Source organism: Ceratosolen solmsi, unplaced genomic scaffold (assembly GCF_000503995.2).
Source record: "Ceratosolen solmsi marchali unplaced genomic scaffold, CerSol_1.0 scaffold14, whole genome shotgun sequence".
Classification (NCBI taxonomy): domain Eukaryota; kingdom Metazoa; phylum Arthropoda; class Insecta; order Hymenoptera; family Agaonidae; genus Ceratosolen; species Ceratosolen solmsi.
Window position 1 is genome coordinate 6,008,338 of NW_011948420.1, and position 23,423 is coordinate 6,031,760.

The 23,423-nt window shown below is 25.4% G+C and overlaps 3 protein-coding genes across 3 annotated transcripts in view; 2 read left to right on the forward strand and 1 right to left on the reverse strand.

Annotated features, from left to right (window-relative positions):
- Positions 1 to 756: 756 nt before the first annotated feature.
- On the forward strand, positions 757 to 4,815 carry Task7 (TWIK-related acid-sensitive K[+] channel 7). Its single transcript, XM_011498051.1, has 5 exons — positions 757 to 1,065; positions 1,611 to 1,766; positions 2,467 to 2,810; positions 2,957 to 3,075; positions 4,209 to 4,815. Exons 1-5 carry the CDS (start codon positions 939 to 941, stop codon positions 4,471 to 4,473), a joined length of 1,011 nt encoding a protein of 336 aa, XP_011496353.1. The 5' UTR covers positions 757 to 938; the 3' UTR covers positions 4,474 to 4,815.
- Positions 4,816 to 13,156: 8,341 nt separating this feature from the next.
- Hira (histone cell cycle regulator-like protein) lies at positions 13,157 to 20,104 on the forward strand. The gene is made up of 11 exons (XM_011498052.1): positions 13,157 to 13,663; positions 13,814 to 13,876; positions 13,965 to 14,075; positions 14,337 to 14,932; positions 15,534 to 15,815; positions 16,161 to 16,420; positions 16,767 to 17,331; positions 17,780 to 17,972; positions 19,054 to 19,344; positions 19,627 to 19,721; positions 19,809 to 20,104. The coding sequence occupies exons 1-11, from the start codon at positions 13,627 to 13,629 to the stop codon at positions 19,923 to 19,925; spliced, it is 2,610 nt and encodes an 869-aa protein (XP_011496354.1). The 5' UTR covers positions 13,157 to 13,626; the 3' UTR covers positions 19,926 to 20,104.
- A 636-nt stretch (positions 20,105 to 20,740) lies between these two features.
- Positions 20,741 to 23,423, reverse strand: part of LOC105361167 (nesprin-1-like) — an 88,738-nt gene continuing 86,055 nt past the window's right edge. Inside the window, exons 48-51 of the mRNA XM_011498275.1 lie at positions 22,480 to 22,986; positions 22,068 to 22,311; positions 21,468 to 21,523; positions 20,741 to 21,289 (exon numbers count right to left, since the gene is read on the reverse strand). Of these exons, the coding sequence (XP_011496577.1) occupies positions 21,070 to 21,289; positions 21,468 to 21,523; positions 22,068 to 22,311; positions 22,480 to 22,986 (1,027 nt within the window). The 3' untranslated portion in view covers positions 20,741 to 21,069. The remainder of the gene's footprint in view (positions 21,290 to 21,467; positions 21,524 to 22,067; positions 22,312 to 22,479; positions 22,987 to 23,423) is intronic.

Below are 23,423 nucleotides of genomic sequence, written 5' to 3' on the forward strand. Positions count from 1 at the left end.
CCTCATCAAATTAATGCTGAATTTCGATAAAAAAAATAATACCAAAATAAAATGGAATAAAGTAAAATTCAATCAACTAAATCTAATTTATAGACATATAATAATAACTTGTATATTTTGAGAGAATGCATATATTAAAGTATAATATTTCAAAATAATAACATATTTACAGCTATGAATGACAATCTCTCTCTCTCTCTCTCTCTCTCTCTCTCTCTCTCTCTCTCTCTCTCTCTCTGTGTAATTATATGTAACATTTGTCACAGAATTAAGATATACAGGTGTATGTATTTATATATTTAGATAATTATTCTTTACCATAGATGAATTTAGATAACTAAATAAAAGTTCTTGATTTTAACATTCGATTTCTACCTTACCAACTGTATTCTACTTTATGAATAAGTGAGCATATAGATATCTTATTATCAAAAAAATATCCTTATTCTATTTCCTTACGTTTATTCAACTACGTAACCGACCTTCATCATCCGACGATACGTCAATATTACATTCCATTTCATGGAGTTTCTTATCAATGAATCTACTCTAAATACATCCCCACCCCCATATTTAGTGCCAAAATTTTAATCAATACTACTGTCATTGCTTATACGCATTAGTGTGCCACATGTGCATGACATTGTTATGCCACTATTATAGTCGAATAAAAATTATTTTCAATTTAATCTTGTAACCGTGATGTCCTGTGATTGTCCTCCAGTTAATAACTGAACATCTATAATAGAATGCAGGAGAAGGAATTTACCAAGTTCAGCAAAATTACATCTATTGATTTGACGGCGTACGTGTGTATGCCTAGTGTCGCTTCTGTGGTCCAGCTTCGATAGTTTTTAAGCTTTTATTTATTTTTCGTATGTGAAGATCGAAGTCCGAAGAAACTTTAATATCTCATTAGATTAGTGCTGTGAAAAAGAATGAAAAGGCAAAATGTTAGAACGCTCTCGCTCGTCGTATGTACATTTACATATCTTTTGATAGGAGCTGCTGTGTTTGATGCCTTGGAGTCGAATACTGAACGTAGACGCTGGGAAATCCTATCGGGTACATAAAAGAAAAGTGTTCTTATTCTTTAACATTAAATTTCAATTATTTTTAACTAAGCGGATCAATGGGAATGATAAAATGTATGAATTTAATTTGGAAATTTTTGCAACGTTGAGTTAAAATTAAATTCAAATATTTCGTAGTGATTCAGAGTTTTATCATTTACATTTATTTTGAGTTTATTGGATATTTATTTTTTTATTACTGAATTTATAATATTAATTAATAAAACTAAATAACATGTTAATTTAAATTTTTCTAAATGTCAATTACTTTTTACAAATTTTAATTTGTCATATTAACAATTGTACATAGCCAATTATGTTTATATGATTTATCTTTTTTTTTTTTTTTTTTTTTTAATGCTTTTCAAAACATATATTGTAATTGTACATTATAAGCGATTACATTACAAATAATAATATAGCATTATAAATAAAATTATGAAATGAATTAACAGTTGGTATTATATAATGGAAATTTGTATTAACAATAGGTAATTCGTTATATTTAACGTAAATTCATTTTCTTTTCAAATGAAGAGGTGCGTCGAAACATGATGAGGAAATACAACATTTCAGTAGAAGACTATCGAATGGTGGAAATTGTTATTATTGAAAATAAACCACATAAAGCTGGCCCACAATGGAAATTTGCAGGAGCTTTTTATTTTGCAACTGTCGTTTTAGCAATGATAGGTGAGAATAAAGGATACTATTATATTTTTTATTTTTAAATCTATTTTTAATCTATTTATTAATCGTTAAACACATAAAATTCAAATACTTAATTAATGCTTCTTAAAAATTAGCTTTTTTAAATATATTGATAAAAAAAAAAAAAAAATATATATATATATATATATAATTGATTACGATTTACAATAATAATTTATTTATCGTAATAAAGGTAAAATAGAACTTTATTAGTTATTCCGAATAAAATGTTTTAGTCTTTTCATATGTATTGCAATTCATAATATGTAACAATAGGGAATAGAATAACAATGAGAATAATAATACTAATAAATTAAACGTTTTTATTTGAATTATAAGTATTTAAAGTTTTTAGGAATACTACTAGGACTGAAAAAAAAATTACGAATAAATGTGCAATTGTATAAATCGAAAATTCATAAGCTAATTTACTAAAAATATTTAAATAAAATATGAACAATATTTTTAATGTTTAATAATCTTAAGAGAGAAGGTAATAAAATGGAAAAGTTACTCGTTAATTAAATGAAATTTATTCGATAAAACTTTCTACCCTCTATATAAATGATAACAAATTTTGTTTTTATAAATTAGACTTATAATACATTGTAATAGTATTCTATATTTATATTTTTAGATTTTATATTAATCTAACGTTATTGTTAAAATAAAAATTTTATAGGTTACGGACATTCGACTCCGGTAACAGTGGGTGGCAAGGTGTTTTGCATGGGATATGCAATGGTCGGGATTCCATTAGGTCTCGTGATGTTCCAAAGTATTGGTGAACGTTTAAATAAATTCGCTTCGGTTGTCATACGGCGAGCTAAAACTTATCTTAAATGCCAAAATAAGGAGGCAACGGAGATGAATCTTATGTTGGCCACTGGCTTGCTTTCTAGTATTATCATCACTACTGGTGCAGCAGTTTTCTCGCGATACGAAGGTTGGAGCTATTTTGACAGCTTTTACTATTGTTTTGTAACGCTTACAACCATTGGATTCGGTGACTACGTAGCACTTCAGGTATTTTTACTTAAGTATTTTATAACTAAAAATAGAATTTTCTTCAATGTAATAATGCATTTAAATTCATAAATAAATCGATAAAAAATAATTTATCTTATTAGCGGTATGTGTAATGATAAAAATGTAATATACATTGTTTTCAGAATGATCAAGCCTTATCGAATAAGCCAGGCTACGTTGCATTAAGTTTAGTATTCATCCTCTTTGGCTTGGCAGTGGTTGCTGCTAGTATAAATTTACTCGTTCTTCGATTTATGACAATGTAAGTCACCAACTATAATTATTATAACAAGTGTACTCATATATATATATATATATATATATATATATATATATATATATATATATGAATACACGTTCTGTCTGCTACTGTCTAAAAGACTAATTATTAAAATGTCGAAAAATACGTATATCCAATTATAAGAAAAATTATATCTTTCCCACATATAGCATATCACATATATTTAAACCTCGTTTTAGATGTTATTTTACGAGTCTCGTTTCTTTTTCGATTTTCTTCCTTAACGATAATCATCGCCTTCATTACCATTGCTTTTAACAACGCAGTTAAGTAATCCACTTCACCCAATTTCTGACATCGAATTTTCACAATTACATTATTACAGTAAAAGGCTTTAGAAAAATATCTTATTGGTATTAAAAATAACTTTTAATATATTTAAATTTACTTTCCAATTCGCTACTCTCTAGGAACATCTCTTTTTTATTCTCGCCAATAATTAATTTATCTAAGTACTATTATTATATAACATCGATAACGTAAAAAGTTTAGCGTAATAATCATTATTCTATGTTTAAATCTAATTTCTTCCATTATTTTCTTAAGTTAGATTTTTCATATTAGATATCAATTGCAACAGGACATATGTATTTTATTTATGGTACCCCATTACTAGTGCCTGCTTATGATTACTCTTTTAATCTTAACATAAATTATTAAGTACCGAAAGTTTAATAATGTCAATATTTCTAAGGCTTACGAATAAATTTGCTTAATTATGTGTTTCGCATAGTTAAACAAAATATCTATACAAAATTTTTTTATTTCTTTAATCAATTATGCACATAGCCAGCATATGAACGTAAAATATTCTATTCGTATAGCAATATATTATATTATTTAATTCGTATATGGTAATAATGATGAAAATTATAATTAATTTATCATTATATAATATTTAATTTTATTATTGTAATATATATGTTGTTGTTAAAATAACGAAACTTGATAAAGCATTTTTAGTATTGTATTTACTTACAAGAAACTCGAGGTAAAAGATATAAAATGTTTTGTAAGAAAAAATAAAACTTTTACATGATCAATATAGACACTTAATTATGCAAAGATTTAACATATCATTTCAATGTACATAGGAACGCTGAAGAAGTACGCCGTGACGACGAGCTGCAATCAGCCTCTCACCACGTCCTCACACTTGACGGAGAAGTCGTAGCTGTGAATGGCAAACTACTAGCTGGCCATGTACCTATGTCCAATGACATCGACGATTGCGTCTCGGTATGCTCCTGCACCTGCCTAGGCACGACCAATTCCGAGCTTCTTGATTCGTCAGGATACCAAGGCTACAGACCATCGTCGATCACTGCCAGCTTGCGCGTCAAACGTGCGTCCGTTTGATGGAAGGAGTTTCGCCGGCGCAGTCTGCGCCATCGGCTTTCTAAGGTCGATAGCCGCGAACTCCTTGGCATCGACGTCTGAACCCGCCGTCGCAGATTTTATCGAGATGATATCACTATCCCTCATCTATCACCCACCCACCACCACCGCCATACCACAATAGTTCATCAATGCCATTTCTCGAAACAATGATAATATCTCTACTCTAGACTGAACCTCCTCCCTACGTCATGTGTAAATTGCCTTAAAATTATTACTTTTCAATTATGCAATTGGCAGACACAATATAGAGCGTTTTCAATAAACAAAAGGCTACCATTTTAAGGACTAATGTGACATTGATAAACGTTTACAAAACACATTGTAATATCAGATTGCATTGTTTATTAGAGACAATGTTAACGGATGAACAAATAAGAAGCATTATTTTATGCATAATTGGAAAAAAAAAATTTAATAAAACAATTTTAATGCAATTTAATTGTTATTCTAAAAAAAGAGAAATACACATATTATGTATATCTATATTTGTTATTTCTGATATTAAAATAATTTATTTCAATCAGAATTTCACGAGGTAAGAAGACAAAGTCATCTCTCAATAAAATATTTCAAAACATTTATTTATATACAAAAAGCGTACAAACAAATAGTATCGCAAAAAATGTTAAGAAAGCAAAAAATTAATAATTAAATGTTAATCGTACCATGTAATTTATAAAATTTCAAGTTAACTAAATTATAAAATATTATTATTATTAGTTTTATTTTTGTTATTAAAAATTACTTTTTATTTTCACGATTATAGATTGTAATAATAAAATTATATATAATTTATTAATTGGTATAGTAGTAAGATTAACTAACAAAAAATCAAGAAATGTTAATTATTAATAATTAATTTGTAATATCAATTTACATTTTATATAATATATACATAAAATTACCAAAATAAAAATTTAAGAATTGGAAAATAATTCTATTTTTACATAAAAATAAAATATGCAATATTTTTATAGAAATGTTTATAGATTTTTTTAATATTTAGAAAAATTAAATTTTACTACCCGTTAATTATAAAACAAAAATATATATATATATATATATATAATAAATAAAATTTTAGAATACTTAAAATATTTATTTAAAATACAATATTTCTTTTTTTTTTTATTTAGTTAATTAATTTATACTTATAAATATGTATATATGTCATACTTATTTTAAGAATAATAAATATACATTGTATAATTTGAAGTTATAGTAATTTATTACATAATGTTGGTTCAATTTTTCATTAGTATGTTGGTATAATTAATTTATTTTGTATAATTTAAGAAAAATAATAATATTTTAAAGTTCCATATCAATATTGTATCGAACAAATATTTAAAATTAAAAGAATTGAAATACATAATAAAACTGTCTGCCAAACTAATGTATACTAAAACGATTATTCGTATTGTAAATGAGTAATTTGTTAATATAAAATTATTTTATATTATTGTTGTTACGTATAGTAATTTACATTTGAAAGAGACTAGATTATCAAAACATTATAAGTTGGTTTTTATGTTATTATAATTATTTATGTTGACTTAGAAATTTGACCATTCTGCTTAATATTTCTCTTTTTTCTTGTTCTGAGTCTATGAAAGCTATATATATATATATATATCTACCTATATAACTCATGAAATAAATGTCAAATAAATCGGATATCAATATTGACTGGTGTAATTTATTTTTTATGTATTATAATTTTAAACAGTTTATTTTAAAAAATTTATATTTTATAAAACATACATCTTTTTATTTTAATATAAGACGTTATTGAAAACTATATTACAGATATGCTTGAAAATATGCATAATTTTTTTCAATCGACTATTTAATAATTAAATAAAATTTTTTAACCATATTTCATTTTATACTCATCAATATATTTAAAATACTAAATTACTTATCTTTAATACGAAGTATTAAAATCGTTATAAATGTTTGCCAAACTAACAAGCAAATGCTCAATGAAACAAGTTTTATATATTTTGTATAAACATTTTAAATATTAATTCTAGAATTAATGCATTTTTCAATATTTAAGCAAATAGCTACACCTATATTTGAAAAGGAAAAATATTTTGAGGAAAATTGATCGCAAAAGTATTGTATGAATTTCTTAGTATTTATTATTTTAATTTTCATTAATATTAACGTAACAATATTTAAATAAAGAGCAATTAGTTAGAGAAGGGAATTAAAATGTAAATCAATGAAGTAACCACAATACTATTAACGTAACACAAAAGTCAAAGAAAATAGATTACGATATAAAGGATATAGCATAAAGGATAAAAATAAAGCATCTTACAATAATGCAGTAAAATATCATTATTCAAATTTATATTTTGTAACAAGAATTATTACAAAATAATTATTTACATAGTCGTAAAACATATTATCAAGGTTGATATGATTGACAGTATGTATGTTTAAGAATAAAAAGTTTTTTTAATTTGTATCGTAAAATATTATTTTATCCCTACGTACTTGAAATTATAAAATAAATTTCAAACCAAAACATTTAAATCTAAAATCAGTTTTATTTATCGAAGATAAAGTTTTGTTTTTCTAAAAATTGATATACTGCAACGATAATCTTATCATTTATTGATTTATAATATTTTATGTATTTATAATGTAGCAGAATAATTCATATAAGTAGTATAATAAATAAAGCATAGAATGAACATGTGATTTTATTGTTGTAAAAATTAGAATTAGTAAGGAACGTTAATATTTATAATATAGAGAATACATATATGTTGTATCAATTCCTTTAATTAGAGAATAATTAGTATTCTTTTGTTAATACATAATATAAAATGCAAAATTTTTTTATTATTGTCATTATATAATTTAAGTAAAAAATAATTGTAATTAATAATTGCGAAGTAAAATGATAGGATTTAATTTGTTATATTGTATTCCTTGTTATCTATATAATTTTTTGTTACAATATTTTCATACAATATTAATGCTCGATTCTAAATTATAAAATTAGTATAATAATATAAATTATTATATCGTATTATTATATTAGTATATACTGAAGAAGATAAAAAATAAATGAAAATTTATTTCTAAAGAAGATTAAAAAAAGGTAAGAAATTATTTATATTTATATTGTCATAAATAAAATATGTATATTAAAATGTGATTTTCACAGCCAAAACTAGCGGATTGTATGCACTTTTCTAAAAGATACAAATATCAGAAACATTTCTCCAGAAGACAATGCAAATAGAACTTATGATAAGAACTATTATTAAAAATTAAGAAATAATTTTTCTAGCGATATTCATTTACATAGCGTTAGACAATCAAATATGATAAGCAAGAATTATTGGATAAGACTGAGTTATTCAATCATACTAATATTTATATGATGAAAACAATTTACTTGTCCTATGAAATGTGTCTGATTTTCAGGTGCTAACTCTAAATAAAAAGAAAATTATTATTTAATTTTCATTTTAATACTAATACTAAAAATACGTATTTAAATTTTATTTAAAAAATTATCCTATCTTTACATTTTATTTTATCTATGAATATGATTATATATTCCAGTCATTAAGTAAATAAAAATTATAGTTTTAGACAGTTAAGGTATGTGGATTAATTTTGTGTAATTCTTTATATTTAAATTATGATGTCTTCATTTTACAAATCTGTTCTTATGTTTGAATTTGAAAATCCACTGGATTGTTTATTTTTATGATTTAACCCTTAATATATTTTTTAAATATCTATTTAGGGAGTAAATTTGAGAAATGCATTGATTTATTAAATTATATAAAGAAAATTCATTTGTAAAATCTTATGCATTCAACAAGTTTTACAATGACCAATAAATTTATTATAAATTTCATAATAAAGCAATTTATAATGAATAATAAATTAATAAAAAGAATTAATTGTGAAAATAAATATTTGTAAAATATTATTCATTAATTGTATGATTTGAATGAATGAATGAATGAATAAAACAATTTGAATGAATGAATAATACGTTTTATAATTAAAATATGTAATCTTACATATAATTTAAAAATATAAAACATATATAGTTACATGTTTTTTATTCTTGTTCCATCACATTATTTATTTTCTAAATCAACGCTTGAGCTAAAATTACATACTAATGCTTGAATTTAATTAGTTGTCAAAAATAGCTTTCTGAAAAGGATAAAATTATAAGATCGTTATCATAAAATTTTATTTATAATTTAAATAAAGTTTATTATCGACATTAATAAAATTGAATTTGTTTTTTCATTCAATTTAAAATATTTAAATATAAAAAAATAAATTAAAAAGTAATAGTCTCCATATAATTATGAAAAATGATATTACAGATTCTAAGCGGTTACTTCTCAAGAAAAATTCATATTTTATAACATAAAGAAATTTATAATTTAATATTAATTGTTCAACAATGTTCCTAAAGTTATTTAAATTTAAATTACTTTAATGTTTTAAATTGACGTTGACTGTAAATAAGTAATTTGTTAAATGATTTTATTAAATTTGAATCATAATTCATTCAGTATGTAATTGTTCATTCTGGATTATTTGAAATTCATAAATCAAGGAAATGATTTATTACTGTAAGATGTAGCTTTTATGATCCATTTAAAATTTAATTAGATAAATAAAAAAAAAAAATATTATTTCTTATATTAAATTGATTGTGTATTTACATACATACAATAAAGTAATAAATATAACTTTGAATAGCATGTTTGATTTAAAGTAATTAAACGTTAAAAGAATTATGTTTAAAGGCATACGTACACAGGATTTTTAAAAGAAATTCTTTACTTTCATATTACAATGAATAATGTCCAGTAATTGATTATCAATTTCAATATGTATGTAAATTTTGTTTTGCCTTAGTAAATTATTTTTTATCGAGTGGATATAATTTTGTTATATCTATTTATAATCTTTCATATACATAATTTTTTTATTTAATTCCATGATCAGCAAATTAATTTTTATATATATTTTTATATAATAATTTATTACTTATTGAATGAGTCATAAATAATATATTTACAAGTTATAGTATATTATAATTGTATGCTTTTTAACACCAAGAAGTAATGTTTTTTTCATATTTACAAACCGATCCTACAGTTATATTTTTGATCTTTATGTTATAATCTTTTTCTAATTCAACATACGATTGTGATTTGAATAATAGATTAAATACAATTTCTTATGATGTTATAACTTACCTTACAAAAAGATTGTTTTAATTACAATCTAATACTTTTTTAACCTCTTTGAATGATTTTGATTTATTTATTTTTAATGATTTTTAAGCAATATAGCTTTCTTTTTAATATCAACATTGTTAACTATTTTTATCTGAATTTAACATAATGAAAATATGTTTATAGTATAGAAAGGAGATATTATACTATGAATTAATATATAATTCAAAAATTATACATACATTTTGATGATTTTTATAAAATATAATATATCGATTAAGATTATTTAATATCTTTTCATTTAACTTCAGTTTGACTAGAACAATTTGTTTATAATACTTTTTATTCTTTCATCTGTAATGAAAATATGCAATTATTAGTTAAATTGTTTCGATAAAAATGTATTTAATATACAATAAAATTTTAAATAGAATTTTATTTGGTATTATCTTTTTCTTTTCATGATCATTTCGATCAATCAGTCTATTTTCAAATATTAATTACATTCTTTATTAGATGCTTATTTATAATGAACTATTGAAAATAATTACAATTCATACTCTTCATTTAAATATGTTATTTGTATTAGATAAAATATCAACCACTCAATTTTGGCATAACTTTACCGCATTCTATAAATTGTACCAACAATTTTATAATTTTATAATTAGTTCGGCATATTTTATAATATCTGACTTCTTAAACTGCAACGCACAGACTTTTAATTTATGAATTATTTTTTCTTTCTAAGAACTAGTCAATTTCTATTTTTTAAGCAAAACTTCATTATATTACAGATATTTATTTTTAACATTTAAGTAAATTTCCTATTTCACGTACAGTTATATTTATGTTTTTATTAAATGATGCATTTACCTTAAGAGACATATAAAATTATTCTAATCTCAAACGAGTTTAATAAGTTTGTACATTTTACACGTATAATACAACATATCTGTGCATTTTAATTAAAAATATATATTTTTATATCTACTTAAAATATCTTTTATTAATAAATATTTTCAATTTCAATTTGAAAGAACTTATAATATATTTACTCTATTCTGTAAATATTTAAGTATAATGAACTGTTCACTTTTACATTCACTATTAATAACCTATTTTTCGCTATATTTTTTCCCATCATTTTACATTATAGGGATGAACAACTAACTCAAACATTTAATGTCTGTAACAATTATTAATGGTTATTTATCAAGGAATCAATATGAAAAATAAATCAAAGTTGAAGCTTTTAATAAATTTAATGATTAAAAATTTGCACAATTTTTTATTATTAATTTATCTAAAAAACTAACATGTTAAATATGTTTTTAATTTCATTACTTTAAGCTCTTTGTATGTTTCTAACGCATAATATGTTTACACTTTTAATAATTTAAACATTTTTAATGATCACTCCTATCTTATAAAATAACACAATTTGTTGTATGAAAATCTCAGTTCAAATGTAATGGAGAATTTTCTGTCCTGAACTTGAAGCTGAAAAGTAATAGAATTAAAAAATATAACAAAAATTCAAACCTTATGATATAAATTTATATTGATAATTATTTATAATTATAATTATATTTAAATATTTATAATAAATTTATGTACCAGGTAAATTTATTAAAAAATTGTTTGAAATTAAATTTATCAATCTTATGATATTTTGTATTTAATTTTCTAAATACAACATGTTTAAAAAAATAATATTAAATTAAAGATGATTAATTTTTACTATGTTACTTGTAATATTGAATTTATATCGAAACTTAATTTTAAAATAATTATTACAATTACAATTACTATATAGGGATTATGATTCTTTTATTAAATTAATTTGACTTATAAATATTATAATATTATAAATATTGATGTTCATATACATAATTAATATTATTCGTGCAATATATGCTTTTTGAATTCTCTCTCTTTCGCTCTCTCTCTCTCTCTCTCTCTCTCTCTCTCTCTCTCTCTCTCTGCCTACACATAGAAATTTATACTTTAAGTTAATTTTATTTATAATCAAGTCGTTTCTTTTTTTTAATTTGCACAATGTTCTTTCTATACAGTAAATTTCTTTCTTATGGACTGACTAGCGACATAACTAGAAAAATCATTAATTTAAAATTTGCATTAATTTATCATAGTTAAACCCTAGTTTCAAACTCATTGAACAAGATGATGTTTTCTATGTACATTACAATATTCGTATTTGGTATATTGAGAAAGGATAAAAAGAGGGATGCTCATCTTTGATTTGCAAATTAAATAAAACACGTTAAGTCAATTAATTCAATAATAATGCAAATAGATGTAAAGCTTGAGAAATCAACCATGATAAAGATATTTAGCTGTGTTGCCAGTTCGTAAGTTGTTTATGTATAAATCTATTCTATGAGTAATTCAACTGTATGAAGTATATGTGTGTACGGCTGTTCAAGCTCCGACAATCATATTCTGATCTGCCTATTTCTTGTATTGAAAAACACGATTTATTAAAATTTATACGTATAACTAACGATTCTTTAATTATATATGGATTTTTAATAATATAAATCTACTTATTTGCATTGTGAATTTGAATTGCTCAAATAAAGTCGCTTGAATTTTCATCTCTTTCTTTATAAATATATAAATCTTTAAAACTGCCGCTTAATTCGAGTAGTACGAAATTCTTTAACGAATAGCATTAAAATTTTATTGTCTATTTGGTAGGAAACGTCTATTTTCCACCTATTTTCTGTACACCTAGGATATCATTTGCATTAATGTACGAGTTCTAACTTACTATTTCATTATTTTTTACGAGTAGATGAAAAATATGTTAATGTAGATTTAAATGTCATGATTGCTACATCATTATACGTATGCCTTTAATGAATGTTTCCCGAATGATCTCCAATCGACAGTTGCTCAACATACAAATTTCCATTATACAGAAATAATAAACGTGTGATTAAAATATGGCACCATCATAATTCATGGAACCCTACTTCGAATCGAATAAATTACTTATCCAGATGATTATTACACTAATAATGCACGTTCATAAGAGGCATATTCAATATCAAGTTAATTGAATTTATCGCCTTTGAAATCTTTTAAAAGTAATATTACTTAATACGCTAGATTAGGAACTTTGTTAATACGCATTGTGCCGTTACAAATTAACGTTAAAAAAAAAAAAAAAAAAAAAAAAAAAAAAAACGAGCTGATTAAAAATGTACTATTAAATTTATGCAAACATTTGCATGAGTATAGTATTGTCGTATGCTTGTGTGTGGGTTTTTGGTGTGCGCGGGCGCGCGCGTGCGCTCGCCCGTGTTTGCACACATCTGCACGAAGTTGCGTGTGCACGGTAGTGTGCGTGGGAGTGGTATGCGTGTGACTTTATTACAATAATTAGGATAATTATTCAAATAACAATCGTAAAAGCTAAGAAAGTATAATCCGGAGAGTCGTAGTGGCCGGAGTGGTAAAATGAATTTTTGCGCGGCTTAATATTTGCCAATATTTAATTGAAATAAACGGGACTGATTTTATTCAAAGATGAGCGAATTTTTCTGGGACTGGTACTTGCCATATGGTTGCACATACTAGGTATTACGTATAGTATAAAAAGAGGTTTACATTTGGCGTGGCAACATTGCTTTAGAATTTGCGAATTGTCCGCGTGCGCCTGTATTGCCGTCGTGTGACGCTTAGGGTGCGAGGTTTTTATGTGCGGTGTATGCTCCGAAATGCCGCAAAATATTTTGAATGAAAAAATAGCAGTATGATACTGTATAAAGTATTTTATTGTCGGGTTAATGTGGAAGGTGCTGTTTTAACTAGTTATTGAGTAAATTGTATATAAAATATGAGACTCGTTAAGCCTAATTGGGTTACTCATGATGGTTAGTAATAACCTGTTCTTCTATATTTTCACCATTTGATTATAGATTTATTTCACAAATTTCAATTAATTATAATGTCAATGTTATATAAAAAATGTCCAAGTCTTTCAATGCTCCTTGAGTGATAATAAATTGATTCATTTTATTCAGGTTCTCCAATTTTTTCTGTGGATATTCATCCAGGTGGCAAAAGATTTGCCACGGGAGGGCAGGGTAAATAATTATATATTCTATATATTATAAATTCAATTTATTATTTGTGAATTATTTCAAATTACTGTCAATTATAAATATATTATAGGTGGAGATTCTGGTAGGGTAGTAATTTGGAATTTAGAACCAGTATTGAATGAAGCAGCAGAAGGAAATTCAAACATTCCAAAAATGCTTTGCCAGCTAGATAATCATCTTGGTATCGCTTATAAATATACTAAATATATATACATATATATATATATATATATATATATATATATATATATATAAATTATTATAATACTTAATAATTAATGATAAATTTTTAAAATATTTTTTAAAGTTTTTAAGCTATGTTTTATGATTTTATTTCATCAGTTTTTGTTATACAATTTATATTATTAGTTAATAAAAAATATGAAAATATATATATATATATATATATATATATATATTCATATATATCTCTATTTTATAGCATGTGTAAATTGTGTTCGATGGAGCAGTACTGGTTTATTAGCATCGGGCGGTGATGATAAATTAATTATGATCTGGAGATTAGCTAGTGGAGTTGGAGCTAGTACTTTATTTGGTGGTAAAACTGGTGTAGAGACATGGAGATGTATCGCAACATTACGCTCTCACGAAGGTGATATTTTGGATCTTGCATGGGCTCCCCATACGCCTTGGTTAGCTTCGGCTTCGGTTGATAATACAGTGATTGTATGGGAGACGTCAAAATCATCGATAGTCGCAGTTTTAAAAGGTCACACTGGATTAGTGAAAGGAGTAACATGGGATCCAGTTGGAAAGTACTTAGCAACTCAGTCAGATGATAAAACTTTAAGAGTTTGGAGAACAAACGACTGGGGTGAAGAATCATTAATCACCGAGCCATTTGAAGAATGTGGAGGTACGACTCATGTTCTGAGGCTTTCATGGAGTCCAGATGGTCAGTATTTAGTATCTGCTCATGCTATGAATGGTGGTGGACCAACTGCCCAAATTATCGAAAGGGATGGTTGGAAGCAAGATAAAGATTTTGTCGGTCACCGTAAAGCAGTTACTTGTGTTGTAAGTAATCTTATATTTTTTTATTTTTTTTTTATACCAATTGTTAACTTTATTTCCCAATTAATTCAATTTGAATATGTATTTAATGATGATTTTATGATTCCTGTAAATTAAAATGATTATTTATATTATATTCAATATTTGTTTTTATAATATATCAATGATAAAAAAGTTTTTTACAACTATAGTGTATTCTAAACAAAATAAATGTGATAGAAACATTACCTTTATCGATTTTCATTTATTTAATGGCATTTAATTTATTATCTATACAATACTTCAATACATATATATATATATATATCTAAATACTATAAATATAAATACTAGAATTAAAAATTCAATTTATATAAGTAATAAATACGTGCCGTAATTTTCAAAATACAAAATTGTCAAAAACTAAACTACAAAGTATCAACAACGTTGTTGTTAATATATTATGGCATACATTGTATATTATAACAACATTGTTTTACAATGTAAAGTATATTTAAATTTTACTATTTGTGTATATTTAGGATACTAACTATACACATAATTTTGTTATAAAAAATGTACTCCACATTATTTATAACGCTTAATGTTATAATAATTTTTTCAGAGATTTAATGGAAATATATTACAAAAGAAAACTAGTGGAGTCAATAAACCATTACAGTTTTGTTGTGTAGCTATAGGTTCTCGTGATCGTTCTCTTTCAGTCTGGTCAACTTCTTTAAAGCGTCCTTTAGTTGTTATTCACGAACTATTTGTGTCTTCAGTGTTAGATATCAGTTGGTCATCTTGTGGAATGTGCTTATGCGCTTGTTCCAAAGATGGAACAATAGTTTTTATAGAATTCACAGAACAGGAATTGGGTCAACCATTAGATTCAGCTCAACAAGTAAATATATTTAAAAATATAATTGTTAATTTGTCTTTTTCTAGATATATATTATGTTAACGATATGCTGCTACTAATGACAGGTTTTTCATATTTGCATGTATATGACTTATTACATTATTGCATACTCTGCATTTATAAATTTGTTTTATGCATTAATTTTATGTTAATAACTAATTCTTTTTTCTATTTGAAAATAATTCACTTTATAATACAAATAGATTTGTTTATTTTATTGACATTTTTCACATACAATATATTGTAAAGAATTATCATTTTTTCAAAATTTCTTCTTCTTAAAACTTTATTAATTAATTTAGTGTATCCTTAATATATACTATGTAGATTGGTATTCAAGAGCGATTATATGGTAAATTAGCCCAAGGAGGCTGTACTGTTATGGAGGCTCCAGAACTTCTTATAACAAAGCCTCCACCAGCGCCGCCAGAATCGTTATCTACTCAGCCTTTAAATTGTGTACAAACTATAAATTCTGTGTCATCCATGCCATCAAAAGCACCTATTAATAAGCAAATTGAAACAAGAACTTCAGATGGCAAACGAAGAATAACACCAATGTTTATACCACCACCGCCAGACATAATGTTAGATATTAATTTAAATTAATATATATATATATATATATATACAAAATTTTTAATTGTTTTACTTTCAATTTTAAAACTTCTTTATACGAACAATCATATATTTAACACTATTTTCGCAATTGCATCATAACATTTATGATATTTTTTTATTTTTAAATAATTCGATTAGGACAAAAATATTCATACAATTCATGATTATTACTACAATGACAATGCAAAATTTTGAAGTGTTTATTAATAATATTTAAAGTTTATAAATATTTTTTCATTAATTATAATAATTTTAAGATATAATTTAATTATAATCTGTTACTTAGAAAAAATAATTTGTTTTCAATTTTAGGGACAGTGGAATTAATAAACCAGTTCCTACGGCACCTTCCTCTTCATTTTCTAGCAGTTCGCAAACTAAAAGCTCCATCGTTATTGAGAAACGAGATGAAGTTGTACAACCAAATGTTAGTTCCACTATTAATTCCAATACATCAAGCACAACGGCGGCATCGTTACTTACATTAAAGCGCAAAGAACAAAATTCACAAAAACCAAATCATACATCGCCAACAAAGAAAAGTAAAGCTCCTATAGAGAGGAATGGTAACACTGTATTACTACCGCCATTAAAAGCCACAAATAATATTTACCAACAAGCTGGACATTATGCTGTCTCTATAACAAACAATCAAAATTTATCTCATTTACAAATGTTCCAAGGAACAAGTACGGAACCAGCTTGGGATCATTATTTAGGTTACAGCGTCACAGCTCTTGCAACCTCATCGTCAATAGTAGCAGTATGTCTAGAAGATTGGAGTGTACATACATTTTATACAGCGAAGGGAGCTAGAGCTACTCCCCCGTTTGCCCCGCCATCGCCTATAGCAAAACTTCATGCTGCTGGCAGTATGGTAAGAACTCAAGGATAAGAATTAATTTCTCATATATTAATTAACATAATTGGTTTAATTTTTTATAATTACTACAACTTACAATTATAACTGTATTCGATATTCAATTTAGTAGGGTAAAAATAGAAGTGTAATAATAAATTTCAGCAATAAGAATTGCATAAACTTGAATTCTACTGTATTTGAATGTATCTTAATTCATTTGCAAAACTTACTAAAAAGGACAGTTAAGCTTAGGCTGAAATTATCGAACTCTGAGAAATTATTAATGAAAATTTATAATCTATGTAATATTCTTAATAATTCCAATATTTTAAAAGATTATTTAATTTATATTGTCAGGACTATAGAATTCATTCATCGTGTTAAGTGTTGAAATACATTATTGTAAAAGTTAATTTTATTAAGTATAATGTATTAAAGGTAAATGTATTAAAAATGATTACAGGTAATGGTCATTTCGTGCTATGGAGATGTCCGGGTATGGGAGATATCTTTAAACTTCTGTCGTCTTATAGTATCAACATCTGCTGGACATTTAATTACTCCTGGTATATCGTTACTATCATGTACTTTGTATAACGGTATGCCACATTTAGCGTTTACTAATGCCAGAGCTTACATTTATCATAAAGAAATGGGTAAGATTTCTTTTAAGCTTACGTAATCATTAAAAAAATGTTTAAATTCTTTAAATTAATCTCATTTAAATATAATAATATTTTGTTATTATTATATATTAGTAGTTTGATGAGTTTTTAACATCTACAAAGCATTTGTCAATTCTAAATTTATTTTGAATATTCTTTCAATCCCATGCAGCTAAGAGAATAAAATTCTTTTGTTATATTCAAATTTAAATATTCTATAAATGATAATAATTAGATTTTTAAAATTAGAAATGAAATTGCATATTATTTAAAATAACTATTATCCATAAGTGAACATTAAATGAAATGTTTTCTAATACTAATTTATTGCAATATACTGTTAATAAAGTAGAATCCAGAAGAGAAAAAAATGTGTGTAGATATGTAGTTTTTATAATTGAGTAAACAATAATCGTGAGTATATTTTTAATGGGAAATTTTTTAGCTGCATGTAAGAACATAATTATTTAAAATAACATCATTTCATTTAAATATAAAATTTTTAAAGATTTTTCAGATTAATTGCTATAAAGTATCTTGATTTATCGACAATGCAATTAATTTTTTATTTCTCACGTGGAAGCTTTTTTGCATACGATGCTCCTGACTCTGTATTTACAGGCAGTCGTGAATTCATTCTAAATGTGTATAGGAAACGCTAGATTGTTTAATTATTCAATACAAAGTGAAATCTGAGTCTATCTTGGTCGAATTCTGTTGATCCAATTATATCGGGAAAAAAGTCATTTAAATTTCAATACGCGTTATGCGCTTTTAAATGAAACAGCTGATTATTATTGTCAGGTTCACTCCATCTTTTTGCATAATATTATTATTTTATTTTTTGTAAAAAAGATAATAATTATAATTTTTCTATCGTGAAATTATCGACTAAAAATCTTTTTCAATTACTCTTCCTTTCATAACGCGCTTACTCGTTCATCTTACTCCCTTCACCACATTCTGTATAATTTTTATATATTTACAAAAAATAATTCTACATAAAAAAAGAATAATTTCAAATTACTAATTAAATGATTTTATTGTTTTTAAATGTTTAATTTTTCGACAGGCACATGGTTGGTAATCGGCGATAGTCAGGATCCGGTGTGGCGGTGGTCAGCCGTTAATGCTACAAATAGTACAGGAATAGGAGGTCGAATACCAAGAGGTCCTCTATCCGTGCTTCAAGAAGGATTAAATAGAATTGCTGGTAGTTCTATACCACCTCTTAGAATGCCTCATAGTGTTTCCTGCATAATTTCGTATTTGGAGCAGCAAGTTTTAATTTCAAAAGCACTTGGTAGTTCACAGGAATACGTCCATTGGTTAATGGCTTTCGTATCTTTTTTATGTACTCATGGTACGATTTTTAAATAAGCTTTTAATAAACAAACGAAGAATAATCACAATTTAGATTTAGAATATACTTTGAAACTATTCAAATACTTTACAAGAAAACCTTGTGTTATATTACACATTTTTCTATTAAAATATTATATATATATATATATATATATATATATATATATGTAATATATATATGTAATATATATATATATATAATATGATTATTCATTTAATTTTTAAGAATTTATAAATTTTAAAGATGCATGTAAAATAAAATTTCGACTAAAACTTTCAGATGGTCTTGAACATCGATTAAGGATAATATTGGATGATCTCATGGGTCCGAGTCATAGTTCTGCAAATAAAAGTAATTGGGACTCTATGATTTTGGTAACTTGACAATTGATTATATAATTATACGTATTAAATATTTACCTAAATTTGTATTACTATATTATGCGATTGTATTATTTTTAGGGCATTAAAAAACATAAGCTTTTAGAGGACATTTTGAAAATCCTTTCTACTCAATTACGGTGGCAAAGATTATACCTTGAATATAATGAACAATTAGAGGAATTAAAAAAATTATGAAAAATGATGGAGAATTATATATATTTTCGATGCAGCGGATATTTTGGATCAAGCAATTTGTATATTTCACGTAACTGTTAATGATAAAATAAGACTGTACAGAGTTTGATATGAATGAATAAATTATTTTTAATTTCTATGACTGGATCACTTTAAATGTTTGTATGTAATCAAAGGAGAATAAATTAAGACTTTTTATTTTTAAATGACTTTATTTGTTTTGAATAATATTATTATTCATAAATTATAATTTTATCATATTTATATACAAATTCTAAGGCTTCATTTGTTTATTTTTATAATATATAATCAAGCTCGTCGCACAATTAGCTGATTTATGAATTGAAGAGACAAATTAATAATATAGTATTAAAGACTTGAAGTCGATCAAACTGTGCGTTTTAATTTTTTTTATTGTTATTGTTGTTGTTGTTGTTGTTGTTGTTGTTGTTGTTGTTTGCAAATATTTCTTGCATATAAGACACATTGTACAGAATGTTTAGCATGATAGCTTAACATTGAAATATTAAGACATTGCAACAAATGGAATAGCACCGTTTTTACTAACTTATTGTCCACTCAAATCTGTTTTTTTTTTTGTTTTGTTTTTTATTATTACTGATTAAATAAAATAATCGTTTAAACTAATAATTCACAAATACTAATCTCAAACAATACTTTAAATTTTAATTATTAATATTAGTTTATTAATTCTTAATTCGAGATTATAAAAAAATTATAATTATATCATTGGAAAACTTTTCTCTTATGAAAAAATTATATTTTTCTTATTTTTGTATATAAAATCTGTACAATTTTTTACTTTTCTAATATTTCTTGCATATATTCCACAATTATTATCTCGTACACAAATAATAATAAACATAATAAATATTCTCGATTTTAAGTTCTTGGTCCATCGTATATCGTCTCTATATATACAAAACGTCCCATGCAAAATAAGTATTATATATATTACTTGATAGATGTGCGCGCACATCTTTAAAATATATCCATCCTTACAATTACTTCTCGTTCACTAATCAACTCCTGTACAAACTATCAAATAATAATTGCTATTTCACTTTCTCTTCCATCAGTATATTGTTGAATAAATATTATGCATAAAATATTTAATTCTCTTTTAGAGAGGTGGTGGTCCGTTTGGATATTGAACAAGAGGCGTGAAACCTCTTGCAAGGTTATTAGAGAACATACAACTGTAATCTTCTTCGACGGAGGGTACTAAAGAGGCAGCTCCAAGTAATACTAGCATTAGAGCTTGAATTGGAAGAGAAGCTCGTAATACCCTTCCGATGAAGTGATACCCTCTTGTTAACACTGTCTGATTTCCATCCTCAACACTGAAACATCAGTTGAAGAAAAAAATTTAATGATTAATTGGAGTGTCTGTGAATTCAAATAGTATGGAATTTAAGTAATCAATTATAATTATAGAATATGGTTTTATATCTAATTATTCGTAACTACTTTTATATGTAAATATATTAAATTGACTGCTTATAAAGCAGTTAAACATACTTTGCAGAGTTTATACTTTGAGCTTGAGCGGTTCCAGTAGCAGCATCATCGAGTAACTACAATTTAACAAAAGAAAAACAAACTATAAAATACTGTGCAAGTGAAGACTATAAACAAAAAATACAAAATACATTAGAATTACATTTTTATGTGCTCTCGGTGCAATTGTGCATCATGTTTTTTTTTTTTTTTTTTTTTTTTTTTTTTTTTTTTTTTCATAAGAGTATTTTTAAACGTCTTCTTTGAATATATTTAATTGTTTTTATACTTTATGTATTCAAATCAAATTTTGGCATAGATATTTTACAGTGAATGTATGAAAAAAAATTTAATTTGAAATTAAAATACTCCGTACTAAAGGACTTGTTTGATTAAAAGTTTTATAATCTAATGCATATGCACTAATGCTTCGATATCACAAATTCTACAATATAATTGTGCTTATTAATAAATTTTAATCTTAAAGATAGAGTAAATCTCTAGTGCTAGTCATTAAATATTAGCAAATACTAGTAACTATGTAGATAATAATTATAATACACATGTTTACAGTTGTAAGCCAAGGTGAAAGTCAGTAATCGAGAACAAATAATAACTTACATCTTGAGAAAGAACCGCGAGTGAAGTGACTGCAGCCGCTAATCCAACGTCTTGTGGATCGACACCAAGAGTGGAGCCTAATTTTAAAATATACATGTTTGTTAGCCTCTTCAAGGACTGCAATCTAATCTTCAGCTCTTTAAGTTTCTCTCGAACATCGATATGTTCCTCCAGCAAATGATTTGCAATTTCTTGCAGTGAAAGCACTCTCGGTTCACATCGCTCCAAATCTTCTTGCATTTCTCTGTGAAGCAAAATTTTACAATGATAAAATGAAAAAATTAAAATTAATTAAACAATTGCGCGCGCGCGTGTGTGTGTATCAGATTAAAGTACCTCGCGATATCTTAATAAACAATCTATAATTACTGTGATTCAATAAATGACACTTAAAACATTAAAAAATACTCACTTAAATGTATCATATTTGGTTTGTAAAATATTATGGCTCTCGGTGAGATCGATTGGTTCACTAGAGCGGATACTTTGCTCAGTGTTTTGCAACCACACCAATAATTCTTCTACGATCCTGTGGAATTGTTGATTGCCAATAAGGGCGGCTTGTAGGGCATTTTGCCACCTGCCAGCCGTTTTGCAGACTTCATTCCACCTTAGCTTGGCACTGGCGAGTCTGTCCCGCAGATCATCCGCTTGTTGAATATTTTCCGTGTGATCAGCCAAATGCTCGCCGACAATATTTAAGCTGACGATAATACTTTTGTGACTATCCAGGTCCAATAAGAATTCGTGGTGATCTTGAATAGCGTCCTCGAGCTCTCCAATGTCCGATGATGGTGTAAGCTGCTCGCATTGCGTACCTTCTGCATATTCCAACCATTTTTCCAGACGCCAAAGATCGTTATCCAACTGAGCCCAGTTGCGATTTGAGCAAAGGGGACAAGTTAACCGACCACTCTCACTAAAAATTCAAATAAATATTATGAATATAATATTTCAAATTAAAATTTCCAAATTATCCTATTCATTAATTAACCAAGAGAATCAGTGGTACTTTTTAAACAACTAATTTTAGATTAATTAATTTAACTGTCCGAGTAAGCTTCTGATTTTTATTTTATAAACGAATTATTATTATATTATTATATGTGACGTTCTCCAGACATTTATTGAAAATATTATTCATATCATTATTTTATGAAACATATATATATATATATATATATATAATATATGTTATGCACAGTATTATATAATTATATTCAATATATTTAATATATATATGTAAACGTAATCATCTGAATTTAATATTAATTTATTTCCAGTTTCTCTATTTTTTTTTCTTTTTTCTTTTTTTTTTTTTTAATGTGTGGAAATATTTTGGATTGAAACGAGCTT